The 14,475-nt window shown below is 39.7% G+C and overlaps 1 protein-coding gene across 1 annotated transcript in view; it reads left to right on the top strand.

Moving 5' to 3' along the window:
* Window positions 1–14,475, top strand: part of CHCHD3 (coiled-coil-helix-coiled-coil-helix domain containing 3) — a 271,951-nt gene that overhangs the window by 163,997 nt on the left and 93,479 nt on the right. The window contains exon 5 of the mRNA XM_054564249.1: window positions 12,066–12,149. Coding sequence (XP_054420224.1) covers window positions 12,066–12,149 — 84 coding nt within the window. The remainder of the gene's footprint in view (window positions 1–12,065; window positions 12,150–14,475) is intronic.

Raw genomic sequence — 14,475 nt, 5'->3', positions numbered from 1 at the left:
ATTTTTAGCAAAATATTGCTTTCGCTATACTTCAGTTACAACATCTTGGTATTTATGCTTAGCATGTATGTTTATAACTTTCAGTAAATATATTTTCTTCATGCAGCTCTTTGCTTCGTGGCCTGCAGTATCTTTATCCGCTTCCACAGTGCTCATCTCAGATAACGAACACCCCTGGAAAGGAATTGCGTGTTAGGAGCTCTGTAGACGGTCACCTGTCACCCGTGCAAGTGCATGTGTGTGCTCATGTGTTTGGGTGGGGGCAGGTTGGTGATGTTATGTTTGAATAATAAGAATTTTTAGTGTTGGATTTTTTCCTTATTTACAGGAAGGTTTTTAAAGAGTATCTGAGACGCTGTTTAGTATGCCAGCATTAAGTGTGCCTCAAGGTGACCTACCTGTATTCTATTCTTAACTCATGACTAACTAGCTTTCTGGTTTTATGAGAGTAGAGTTATTTCATGATTAGATCTTTAATACCTGGGGACCTTGGGTTCTAAGGTGTATACCTCTTTTAAATGTATGTGGTTCTTTCTTCTTTTGTCTGAGTATGTTTGACAGTTGATAAATATGTTGCCCAGTGTTATTAACAGTTTGTTGTTAAGAACATCATTTTACATACAACGTACTTGCACTTGGTTTAAGAAGCTTGGGGGTGAGGGGTCATGCCCTCTGGGCTAGAATCCGACCACTTAGCTGCTCAGTCTGAACAGTTGCTGGGAGCTTTCTCGCATCTGATCAAATGATGGATGAATGGAAATCATACTCACAGGAGGAAGATTTTTAAGCCAGAAAAATAATATATAATTAAAATGATAGTCATAACCATAAAGGACACAGGATATCATGTCAAATAATTAATAATTCTCTGACTACCCAGCAGGCAAACCAAAGCAAAATTGTCAAGTTGCTTTTTGTTCTCGGGTCCAAACATAGAGGGACCTCGTGGTGAGCTTTAGTGGGAAAAGTCAGGAATTCTGTATTCATGAGAGCTTTTCAGCTGTGGACCGTAGGCAAGTCTCTTATCTGCAACAGGGTTTTTGTTTTTTTTTTTAAACTGTAAAAAATAATCAAAAAGAGGTAGATACAAAACTATACTACTTCACCTTGCTGTGTAGCGAGGCTTTTTAATGTGATTATGTAATTTTAGATCTTTAAAAGTGATCAAGGATGTTAACAAAAGTGTAAGTTGACATTTTGATTGCATCCGTTCTTGAGTTTCTTACTAGCAAACCTCTTGTACTAAGGGACTCTAGTCCCTTAGAATCGGAGATTCCAGGGTTGTCTGCTTATGGTCTTGTGGAAGACACCTGCATACAAATAGTGACGCGAACAGAGCTAAGCCAGCCCGGCCCTTCCAGGGGGCAGATAATAGTATCCTGTCATCCGTTCTCAACCCTCTGGACCCAGGCCCTGAAGCGGCTTATGTACATCCTATCTTGTGGGCTCTGCTCCTTTCCATCTGGATGAGTCATGATTTAGGTGCATTCTCTTCTTTCTACTCCTCCTTCTGACACTCCTCTCCCTTCTTGCTTTGTCCAGGCTTCTGTTGATCACTAGTTCATGCCACAGTCTCATCCTTCAAATTCATTTTCTTGGTCAGGTAAGCTGGGGGCTTTAAATGGAGGCTAGAGATTTTTTAAAATTCGCTCATTATAAGGTTTGGGGTAAAGGGCCAGATACTTCATACCTTCCTTACTATTGGCCATTGCTGAGAATTTAAGAAAATACTAATTTTTATCATTTTAACACTTTTCTAAATGTAGTTTTTCTTGAAATACAGTGGACTCACAGTTTAAGGATTTGGTTTTAAAATCACCATGTGGATTTTACTTGTCAATTATACCTCAGTAAAACTGAAAAATACCAAATGAATGTCTGAGACAAAGATTTTTTTTTTTTCCTTAAGTTTTTCTTAAGAGTGCAGCACGGGGAGTTTTTTCCTCCATTATTGGATTAGTTGGTTTCTTTAGTCAAGCACTAGATGAATTGTTGGCTTTCATTTCAGGATTTGTGGATGAAAACTATGCATCTTAAACCAGTGGCATTCCACTCACTGGGAAGAGAGGCCCCTCTCTGCGGTGCGGGACCTGAGGCAGGCCTAGCCGCCGCCCCGGGCCTCCTGAGTGGTGCATTCGCATCAGCCCTGTGCAGGTGATGCAGGGCCGCAAACCCCTCCTTGAAGCACCGCAGAGGAGATGAGCAAACCCAGTTATTTTCTGAGCGGAGTCATTTTGGGGCAGAAAATGGGAGCCAGTGTGATTAGTGAGCAGCCGTGAGTTAAACTTGTTTTGGGAAGTGGCCGCTTTCACCCTCAGCCTTACCTGTGTGACCCTGCCAGGTGGTGTTAGGTTCGGGAGCTGGACGGCTGAATGTCGCTAAGTGACTGAGAGCAGCGACTGTCGCCCCTCCAGTCCTTGTAAGCCCAGCGTGGTACCAAGTCAGGCAGAGAAGGAGCATCGCTGCTGCCGCGGGGGTCTGCCCTGGCCGCACGGGCCACGCACACGGGGGGGTTTCCATGTGCTGTTCAGTGTGTACTCGTAGCAGCCTAGCTGTTCGGCCGCAGAACGGACGCATCCATCGAATTTCCTCTGGTCTCGCTACAGAGTCGGTTCTAAATGAATGATTCATGGAAGACACCGTATGGTAAATGTAGTGCCTAAAATTTGAATGTTAGTGGGATCTTAGATATTATTTAGCTCATCTTCTTAAGTTTACAAAGAGAGCATACCCCAAAAGGTGGATTAACTTGCCCAATTTCATGAGGTAGCAACCGCACTGGAATTCCACCTTGACTTGTCTGATGGCTTTTCTGTTGCTATTTCTGCTACGCAGGATTTCTGAATCAAGTTGTATTCCATAGGCCCAACAGGATTTACTCAGCCCAGCTTACCTAAGTGAAACAATTCTAATGGGAATTGAGGTATACAGACAGATACAAACTTATTCTTGGTTTACTGGTTTTGTTCAAACTGGAAGCTGAAGTTTTAGCCTGCTTAAAGTTCACAGTGGTCATCATTTGTTTTGTGTTAATTAGCCAATCAGACTACGTGGCTGCCCTGGCAGCGCGCCCTCTGCCCTGTCTCTGAGAGAGAACTTGCTGTGAAGGCTGCCCTTAGCTGATAGCCTGGAGCTGCCGCAACAGCGGGATCCATCGAATCTAGGCTTCGTCGAACCGGCAGCCTTTGCGCCGAGGCTCCCCATTGGCCTGGCCAGGGTGTCTCGATCCGCACTGCTGTCTCCGTCCTGCTTCATCTCCCGTCACGGGTGTTGGACCGACAGCATAGTCCGAGGCGCTCTCTCCTTTCTTCCTCTTCTACCCTGTGTCCTTCCCCCTGATAAATCTCTCGTACTTCTCTTCCTGTCTCAGCATCCGCATCCCAGAGGACCTGAATGACATGGTACATAGTTGGTTCTGAATACATCTTTAGAATATTCTGCATTAACTGTTACAGGAAATCTTTAAAAATCTCTCTTTGTTGAGTTGTGTTGAAAATGACTACAAATGTGTGATCAGTTGTTTTTACATTGTCTTTCCTTAAATTCAAGCCAACGTGAAAAGAAATAAGGTCAGGGAGTAATGGGAAGTCCACTGCTGTCAAGAGTCAGGGATCCCAGAACAAACTCTCTCTGTGACCTTAGAAAATTCCCATGCTCAACAAGGAACCTGGAGCCTAACTTACTGCCTATACGATGCACTGAGTGATCTGTGGATTTTTTCCCCCCTAGCTCTGAATGTGAAATAGATTGCAAGAGAAGGGACTGACTCTGGCCAATGGGTCCCAATAGTGTGAATATTAAATCTAAATTTAAATTGAACAAATACAAGCTAACACAAAGAGAAGGAATTCAGTAGTGGTGCAGTAATTGTCTCCATGTTGTTGTTCAATTTATTTGTCAGATCAGTGACACAAATACCTTCACACAGAGAGGGCAGTTTAGCTAGTTTCTCAACGTTTAAAGGCCTCCGTGATTTTTAATCTCCATCATAAAACAGATTGTACATATAAGTACCTGGAAATGGAAGTACTATTCTCCACAATATAGAATGAGAAGATAGAGACATTTTAGTGTAATTGCACCTTAAGCTACATAATTCCAAATGCGTAGAGCTCCTTTCTGCTCGATAACCATGTCAGCTGCGGTCTGGGTTGAGGCCACTCTCCTTTCCCTGTAATAGAAACATTCAGTGGTAATAACACCAGTCCATTCTGTGACTGAATTTGAAAATAAAAGCCCCTTTCTGCTCTAAGTCCATATAATCAGATGGTAGTTTTACTAAACATGGCCCTTTTTACTGCTTTTTCCTCTTGCAATTATAATTCTTAAAGTTTCTAAGCTTACTAATGATCTGTGACATAGAGTCCTTATTTATTTTATAGGTCTCTTTGTTTTTAGTCCATGAACTTGATTCACCGTGGTCTTCAAGACTTGATCCATGTTTACAGTTACTCATGTCTTTCATAAACATGCAGTAGCTGAAGCTTGTGCCGTTGCAGCAGATAAAGCTACTCACTTGAGAACTCGGAACCCTCACAGTGATTCAGCATTTACTTAATGTTTGTTTATGTGCTGGGTATCATGATGGGTGTTTTAGTTTTGTTTTTGTTTTGTTTTGTTTAGTTTTTTAAAATGGATGTTGGGAGAGAACTGAGCTGATGAGGTGATATGTTTCAGCACCTTTCATGGTGATATTTCATGCTGAAATATCATGTTGCTTTGTAATGTGAAACTTTATAATGGAATCACGGTGTGCCTGTTTTCAGGAATGATGTATAAAATATTTAACAACAGGTCTGTCATTGTCACTGCCCAAGCAGAAGAAATGTTAAACAACCAGTATCACTTCATATCAGCTGAACAGCAGTTCTGCCTGAACTGAACATCAACTACATGGATTCAAAACCTTACATGTTATGTGGCATGGAGTCTCTTTTTACAGGGCGCCATAGAAAAGATAGAGCTGATGTATCTGTATAGCTTTTCCTACTTTGGTCAAAAATAATTGATTAAAATTTCCAGTTTCCTCTCTCATTGCGATATCATGCACTACTTTACATGGATGTGAGCTACTCTTGTTGCTTCTATGCATTTTACCTTCACAGTGCAACCTTCGTACCAAGTTATAATGTAAGCAAGCCTTCAACCCAATTCTATAATGCAACGTCTATAATATAGACACTTACTGAACAAAAATGTATTGGCAAGCAGGTCTAAAATGATTCATACAGCCCATTCTGTAAAACTCAATGAAGTGTCAGTTCTCCGTTCTTTTAAGCGCTGTCTTTGCGGGGGAGGCTGTGTATAGTTGTCCTGGGACAGCTGACAAGCCTCTTAAACCAGTGGTTCTCAACTGGTGGCAGCATTGCCCAGATGGCCGTTGGGCAATGTCTGGAGACATTTTTGATTGTCACAGGTCTCAGAGGAGTGTGGTACGAGTGGTGTCACGGAGGCCACGTAGGTGCTTTCTAAATGTGCCTCACAAGTGGCAGAGGACATACTCAGGAGCCTGTTCCAGAATGTTATCAGTGTGGGAAAGCTGGCAAGTAGACCGTGGTTCTTGAAGCTCTTTGGGGGAAAATAAAACAAACAGAAACAAATGGATTTGATCATTTCCTGAGGGCTTGGGTATAAGTTCTAGATTTAGGATAAAGAATTCTATTGCAAGAATCATCTTTTCTTTCATCTCTTGGTCTGTATTCAACTTACATGAGGCAGTACTGTGTTAATGGACATAGTATGGTTTACCATTACAAGCTGGGGTTTGCTCGGAGCTTATGCTTCTGCCTCTAAGTAGTTACTGAAAAGTACACTAAATTTGACAATAGGTTGGGCATCATTTATGTTCACCTAGATGAATTACCCTTTTGAAGGTCACATTCTGGTATGATTTGGAAAAGAGTGCTCTAAGTATAGTTCTTTGTTTATTAATGCCACTTGATAAAGGCTCGGTGAACCCTAAGTAATTTCTCATTTATAACAAAAGTCTAGTATTTAGCTAATTGAATACATGGCTACTTTAATTATTTTGTTACGGCTAATTGATATTCACAGCGATCATGTTCTACAGCTTCTAAGTGTAATATCACCTTACAAGTTTATGGTTCAGCCCCCTTGGATATTTCAGTTCTTTGTTTTCTGTTAGCATATAATTATATTAGGGTCCTGTATGTTGTCCCTTATGTGTAATTGACAAGGATTAAAGCCCTTTCCCTGCTCTTGTTTGCCTATGTGAGTTGTAAGATAGATAGGTAGGTAGGTGGGTAGGTAGGTAGATAGATATAGAGATTTATTTTGTCTACCAAAGATTATCCATATTATTGTGAAAGATTAAAATTTTCAGTCCATTATATGTGTTTCAGATTTTTTACGAGATTTAGAATGACAGAAAATAAATTATAAGGATTTCCTATTTATATTGATATACAGTTCTTGCCCTTTCTCAATCCTAGTAATCTCTGGCTTCATAATATCATCCCATAGAAAAATTGAGCAGGTACCTGCTTTGTTTTCTGCTTTGAGCCGTTAAAATTGAACACTGACATTTCAAGGAACTTTGTCATTTAAAATGTACAAGCTTTTCTGTAGTACCAAGTGTTTCCTCAACATGCCTTGCACTTGGTGCATGAAGTAACAGATGCTATCTCTGAGGTAAGAGATTGTGATGTCACTGGGTTCCAAAGTCCACATCCCTGAGCGATAGAGACCTCAGTCCCTAGGAGCACCCATGCCTAGGAGAGCTGAGCTACTATGCCAAAACGTTTCTGCTATGACGATTTTCCTAGGAGCGTACGAGGGAAGGTAGAGTTCCTACCAGCACAATATGCCGTATCCGTAATCTCAGTTTTTTCTTCTGTTGACCTTTTTATCCTTTGTTGTAAACACTTTCAAAGACATTTTCAAATTATGTCCTCTGCCACTTTGAGGCATATCTTTTTATTCTCTTGAAAAAGGAAAGCATAGGCAAAGGTAAGTGGTTTTTGAAATAAAGAAGTAAAACCAGCAGTGATGAGAGGAGCCCTGACCAGTGTGGCTCGGTTGGGTTTTGTTCCAAAACAAAGGGTCTCTGGTTCAACCCCAGTCAGGGCACATGCATGGGTTGTGGGTTCAGCCTCCGGTCGGGGCATGTGCAAGGGGCAACCTATCAGTGTTCCTCTCTCCCATTGATGTTTCCCTCCCTCTCTCCCTGCCCTCCCCCTCTCTAAAAATAAATAAAGTCTTCTAAAAAAACAATGAAGAGAGGAGGTTGTTAAGTACATAAACTTTTCATTTTTTTCTGAAAAGAGGCAAGCCTTTACCTCTTTTCAAGGAAGGAAATACATATATACTTCATTTTGAATCTGGCTGCCAATGTGTCTGTGTTGGGTTTCTTAAAACTTGTTTTTGCTATTTTCTTTGTTTCTCTTGCATGTGGAACATTCCTGTTTTCCATAATGATCATGCAAGCTCTTTCTGTCATGTTTTCAAGCCCAGTCATTTCATCCCAAATCTAACAGGATCTGAAAACTAATGTGCACATTGCTTGTAGGAGGAGGAATAGCTAACAGGAGGTGGGGGAAAACTTTTTATATTGATTTTTCCCTAAGAAATGATTATACTGTAACAATAAATAATGTTGGGATCCACTTTGTTTTTACATGTTCACTTACATCTATTAGAGTCACACGTAGATGTTTTATTTCCTTGCATTTGGTTTACTGCTTTTCCTTGGGTTGAGTGTGACTCTCCATCCTTGGCCGCTATTAGCTCAGTCAGTGTATCCCAGGGTTATTTAAGTTTTAGGATTCATCTTGTGTGACTTTCCCTCCCAGCATCACATTAACTGTTTCAGAGCGGTGCACCATTAAAGTGGTGTGGCCATGTTTCTTGTTTGTTATTCTCCCCAGTGATCTCGAACTATTGATTCTGTTGACCATCTAAGGAAAGATTTGTGAAGTTAGACTGTGGTTTGGCGTTTTCAGTGCTTTGGAAGGAGTTCCTCTTTTGTGGCCATGTCTGATCTTCTGGCAGGTTGCGTTAAAACTTTCAGGGATGACATCTGAAAATGTAAATGAGGATATTTTTGTATGTCCTTTACTTAGGTTGTAATCAGCCCCTTAACATTAAATTTGTTGGTTGGAGTAGCTCAAGCAATATTCTTGTAATAGAAAAAAACCAAAAACCAAAACAAACAAAAACACCAAAAACCTCACTGTGTATCTAACTGTACACAAACAAAAGAAACATTTAGTGCAAGTGTTTTAAGAACCATGGTGAGTAATGTCATACACTGAATGGGAGATGGAATCAAGTGCTAATACACTAAGGATTTAGTAAGTAAAATGATATCCATGATGTAAATAACTGTTTAAGTTGTTGGAACAAATTTTGGGGGGGTGGGTTGTAAATAAGTTTACTTAATAGCTCACATTCTCAGCCTCATATATGTTTTCATCTCATAGCCAGGGAAAAATGTATATGATATTAATGTTTAAAATATTTTTCTGATTAAAGAAATAATAATTGTTCATTATAAAAATTTGGAAACTAGAAGATAGTTCAAATAAGAAATATATCCCACTATGCATATCATATCCACTGTTAACTTCTTAGCATACTTTGTTTTTCCCGTGTCCATATAACGAAGCACTCAACTTACCCTTTCCTTCTTTTTTGCCCCTAACCCTCATTTCTTAACCAAAATTAGGAACTTAACTATACATACTATTTTATGACCTGTTTTCCCCCAACATAATCATTTGAATTAAAAAATCAGTTCTATTGAAACACAATTTTTAATGGCTCTCAGTGGTTATCATTATGGATGGACTAAAATCTTTACAATCAATATCCTGTTGTTGAACCAAATCTTATTTACAGAAACCTCTTGCCCATAGCTGCGGCCCTCTGAATCATCCGAATGTGGTAGTTTCTGTGGAGGAATGTTCAAGCTTAACACAAAATTTGATTCAGATCCGTTGCTTTACTGGTCCAGTCATTTTGAATGCGACGGCCACACGGCACACATGCTCACTCAATGGCATCTACCACCCCCACTGACTAGTACAGTGGAGTTGTCATTGCTCACACATGCGCATTCCAGTCCACTTTCCTTGGCTGCCGGGTTACATTGGTGTTGCGTAATCCATTCTCATTTTGTTAACAATGGTTGGACTTTTTCCAGACAGACCTCATATTCCCAGAAGTGGAATCGCTAGGTCAAAAGGGAGTTCTGTCTTTAATAAATGGAACTACATCAAAATAAAAAAGCTTTTGTACAGCTAAAGAAACCATCAGCAAGACAAATAGGGAACCTGCTGGATGGGACAACAATTTTCACCAATGATACATTTGACAAAGATTCAATCTCCAAAATATAAAAAGAGCTAATACAACCCAAGGCCAGGTAGACAAATAACCCAATTAAGAAATGGGCAAAAGACCTGAATACACACTTCTCCAAAGAAGACATACAGAGGGCCAACAGACAGGAAAAAATATTCAACATCATTAATCATCAGAAAAATGCAAATTAAGACCTCAATGAGATATCACCTTGCACCTGTCAGAATGGCTACCATCAGTGAATCAGCAGACAGCAGGTGTTGGCGGGGACGTGGGACAAAGGGGACCACAGAGCACTGCTGGTGGGACTGCAGGTTGATGCAGTCACTGCACGTCCATGTGTTTAAATGTTATTATCATAAGTTTTCCTGTGCTTAATTTGTATTCTCTATGTAGTTCAATTCATTCTTCATAATGTTACACTTCTACGAGTTTTCCATCACGATAATCGGAAACAAAATAGTTCCCTCACCTGAAAAACTTGCCTCTTACGTCTTTTGACTACAAAGTATGTTTCTTTTTAATTTGGAAAATAGAAGCAAAATTAACTAGAAACCACACTGTATATAACCTCTGTTGATATTTTTATTGACTGTCCTTTTGGTCTTTTTTCCCCCCTTTCCTACAAAAAAAAAAAAGAGATCATACTGTCTTTTCTGTTTATAGTCTTTTTTTTTTTAACTTGGTATAAATGGATAATATTTTTATTTAACAAATTAGGTTTTATTTTTGTTTCTTTGCAATTCTGAACAGCCCCATCATGAACATCTTTGCACATTGCTATAATTACTTAAGAAAAGTTCTAAAAATTGTGTTTATATCTTAGTGGATGTGTACATTTTTAAGCCTTATTACATTTTGTCAAATTGACTTAAAAAGCAGTTACACCATTATACATTCTGACCAACTGTGTATAGAAGAGCCTGGTTTCCTGTATCCTTACCACTATTATTTTATAGTTTTGTAATGGTATTATTATTTTGACATTCATGTTTTGATTTCTTCTGAGGATGAGTTTTCTTTTTTCCTGTGTTTATTTTTCACATTTTTGTGTGTGATTTATCAGTTTGTGCCATTTGTGGGTGAGGTAGAGGGCTTATTTTTTAAGTGCTATAGATGGTAGTAACATTAACTCTCACAACTGTGTTTTTTTCTTCTTTTTGTCATTTGCTTTTCATTTGGTTTAATAATTTATTTTATGATGGGTCTCCTAAGTTCTCTCTTTTTCATTTATTTATTTTTGGGTGCCTGTGGTGAATTTAGAGAGGTCTTTTCTGTTTAAATCATATGTGCAGTTGTGCTTATTTTCTTCACACTTCGCTTTGTTAAACATTCTCCATTTGCTTTTTAAAAAATATTAATGACAGAGTGGCATGTTTTCACTGTGTTATACAAAGGAGCCATAGATTATGTACTTACATATGAATGTGTTTTCATCAGATCTTAAGGTTGTATTTGTTTTTATTTATTTGTATGCTTTCAAGTATATGAACTTCTCATTGAAATCTTCAATTTGAATTCATAGCCTAGTCACATTTAAATGTGTTCTAAGTTAAGTAAACCTGTCCTGGACCCTTACCTATGCCGCCTTTGGTGTGCATTTTAAGTAGGTACTATGCTTCAGTTTTCTTTCTGACACTAGGAAAAAAACAGTACTTATATTGTTAAATAACTATTTGTTTGTTTTTTAACATGCTGCAGGACATTGATGCCAAAGTAAGTAGCAAAACAATGACCTACAAGATGTGCAAATGGTTCACTTGAACTAAGCAAGATAGTGGCGGTAACCCTTAGAGAAATTGAGCCAGGGGACAACTTGATCACCTTGCCAAAAAAAAGCACTTGGCCCAAATATGGTAATGCCAAAATACATCCTTCCTTAATTTCTTAAAATTCCTGGGCAGGTGCGCATTCAGCATCCATTGAACAAAAAATATGTTAAAAACTTTTCTAAGTTGAGGTGGTAGAGGGAGGCCGGTTCTCTCAGAAAGAGAGGGGTCACTTAAACAACAATTGAGATGCAAACAATAATTTGAAAAATACATTCTTTTACTAATCTACAAAAAATAAGTAACCATCTTTATCTTTATGGTTTTCAAGAACCAAAACTATTTTATTGTGTTTTTATTTTGTAAATAAGATCTTGTAAATTAGAAGTGGGAAAACAGATGTTTAAATTACTTTCATTGTTACTTTTAATTATTTACATAAAAATTTATAGTAATTTTTTTTTACCGTCCCTGTAAAGACAGCTGCTTCATAAAAAAGGAACTAGACCAATGCATGTCTTTATATTCAGGTGTCCCAGAGCAATTTAAGGGTTCTCAAGTATAAGGTTCCTGTACAAAATGTTACGTAGGCATTTTTTTGTTGTCCAAGAAAGGTTAATAACCATGTGTCTTATGCCCAGAGTAAAATCAAAGTTTTATTATACAAAACACTAATCCTGGAAATTACTCTCCAAAAGAGAAGTTAAATAAACTGTCTCTGCTGTTTTGTGATACATTTGGACAAAGTAGGACACAGCTGTTATATAGTAAAAAAAGAAAAAAAACAATGTAGACTCATTCCTTCCATTTAAATCCAGCAATCATCATCTTATTAATGTTTTTCTGTGGAAGAGACCTAATAGTTTGCAGAAGTCTTCAGCTTTTTATATTGTTTCTAATGTAATTTATACTCGACTTTTGCTTTGCTATTGCTTTTTCCTAATACAGTGTATTCTTCATTTCTTTTTTTAGGCTAAGCTGCTGGAGGAGAAAGATCGCGTGATAAAGAGACAGGATGCATTCTACAAAGAGCAGCTGGCTAGGCTGGAGGAGAGGGTAAGACTGTTGCTTGTCATTGGTTCTCTTCTACTGCCACATCTGCAGCTTTCCCATAGATTTATTTAAAAATCAATGAATTAAAATGGAAACTTTTTTCTAGTTAAAAAGTGGCCAGGAAGTGAGGAAGCCAAGCAGAAAGATTATCCCAAAAGGCAACGCCATTTCTGCTGTGATAGCTGTGAGTGTGGTGGCATTTGGTTCATCGTTGCATTTTACCACTCGCAAACCTCCCTTATTTTTCCTTAAATGTTTAGGAACTGCACTGTCCCTAGGTCACACAGTGGAGTGCTTGTCATCATCATCATCATCATCATCATCATCGTCATCATTCACAGTTTCTTTTTTCCCCTTCCTTTAAAAAATTTTTTAATTGAATTGATTGGTGTGACATTGGTTACTCAGATTATGTAGATATCAAGTGTATAATTCTATTAGAATACTTAATTCTCCCAAACACTGACTAAGGTTGAGTGTGTTCTTAGAAGTGATAGTGTTTTAAAGGATGTATTTTCTTTGTGAAAACTCAGCTTCACCACATCTGTGGCTAAGAGATGAATGTGTCTTTGAAGTGTGGTAGACAGGAGCTGAATACAGTAGGACTTGGGGAGAAGAGTCAGGAGGAGGGGTTGAGATATAGTACCTATGGTCAACATGGACCTAGAATTTGACCAAGATGCAAAGGAGAAAATTAGAGCAGAAACAAAAGGTAAGAATGGGACTTGAAGCATGTAAACAATGTCCCTGTGCAACACAGTAGAGCTGTCTGGGATAATTTCATCCATAGACCACAATATTGCAAAGCTGGCTCTCTCTCTCATTGACCACCGCCCCCGCCACACACACGTTTGATTTGTGTAGAGTAAGATGTTTAATAAGAAAGTAAGTAAATTAAGAAGTACATTATGAAGCCCCATTCAGTACAGTTATTTACATGTTGAATACATTCGCCTGTCTCTGTCACTGAACTGAATGCTTCTTGTGTATAGGGCCTGTTTTCTCATTCATTCAGCAGATACTTACTGAGTTATGTCAGTAACTTACCTGATGTATGTCAGGCCGTGGTCTAGTGCCAGAGATACAGTAGTACACTAGATACATTTTCTTGAGGAAAATGAACTAAACTTCTGCCCTCATGGAGCCGAAATTTAGTTAAAGCCCAGTATATATATTGTATGGAAGGCTGAGATAATAGGGCAAACAGTGAAGCACCGGAAAGGCAGTCCCAGGGCCTGGGCGTGGGGTCAGGTGGAGAGGAGGGAGGGCCTGTCCCCACACCACAGGACGGCATTTGGAAAGAGGTCTGCAGTAGTGGGGGGCCCCCAGAACCTTCAGGCAGGGGCGTGGCTGGCATGTTTAGAAGGACCAGAGGCTTTGTGGTCAGAAGAGTATTGTGACTACTGTCTTGAGCAAGAAATGAAGCAAAAAAATAAGAGGTATGGCAGCAATGGGCCAGGGTGCCAAGAGTGGAGGGGAAGTAATATGTTTAGATATTTCAAAGGCAGAGCTGACCAGATTTGCTGGTGGCTTTAATCACGAGGGACAGAAAGAACTTGAAGGCACCCTAGGTCTATAGATTTTACGTAGGATGGATTTTCCACATGGGAAGACTTAAAATATGGATCTGGATGTGTGTAGTGGAAGAAATTAAGAGATTGATTTGGGATATGTTAATTGTGGGTTATTTCAGAGATGATAAAGAAGCGTAAAATGACATGGCTTAGAGCAGAAGTCAGCATGTTTCTCTGTAAAGGACGAGGTAGCGAACATTCTCGGGTTTGCAGGCCGCCTGTGGTTCCTGTCACAGTGAACTCAGCTCTGCCCTTGTACTGTGGAGGTGGCCACAGCCACTGTGTCATGAACAGTTGTGAGCGTGCTTCAACGTTGGGACCCTGGAGTTTGAAACACTCTTTTTTGATCTTTTTTTCTCCCCAACCATTTAGAAATGTAACACCGTTCTTAGGGCTGAACTGAGTCAGGCGGCGGGCTGGATTTGACTATGGGTTGGGACTGCAGAGCCCTATCTTGGAGCGCAGGCTCTGACGCTGGCCTGGACCGGAACCGGCGTGTCCCTGCTGAGTCTCCTGGAGCACCTTCCTGAATCCTCCAGTTCCCTCAGCTATGAAATGAGAATGTGGTAGTCCTTACCTCACTGATTTGTTAAATCTCATAAAGCGGGGGTTGTCCCCAAGCCCCGGTACCCGCTGTAGCCTGGTAGGAACCAGCGGGCCACAAGCAAAGCTCACCTGAGCTCCGCCTCCTTTCTGCCCCTACCCCATCCACAGCGAGGAGCTGCGAGCCAGAAAGGTTGGGACCGCTGGCATAC

Source organism: Pteronotus mesoamericanus, unplaced genomic scaffold (assembly GCF_021234165.1).
Source record: "Pteronotus mesoamericanus isolate MK-2021 breed Mesoamerican mustached bat unplaced genomic scaffold, CSHL_Meso_final scaffold_85, whole genome shotgun sequence".
NCBI lineage: Eukaryota > Metazoa > Chordata > Mammalia > Chiroptera > Mormoopidae > Pteronotus > Pteronotus mesoamericanus.
The sequence above is the reverse complement of the archived record's forward strand: the minus strand, read 5'-3'. Positions and strand labels throughout refer to the sequence as shown.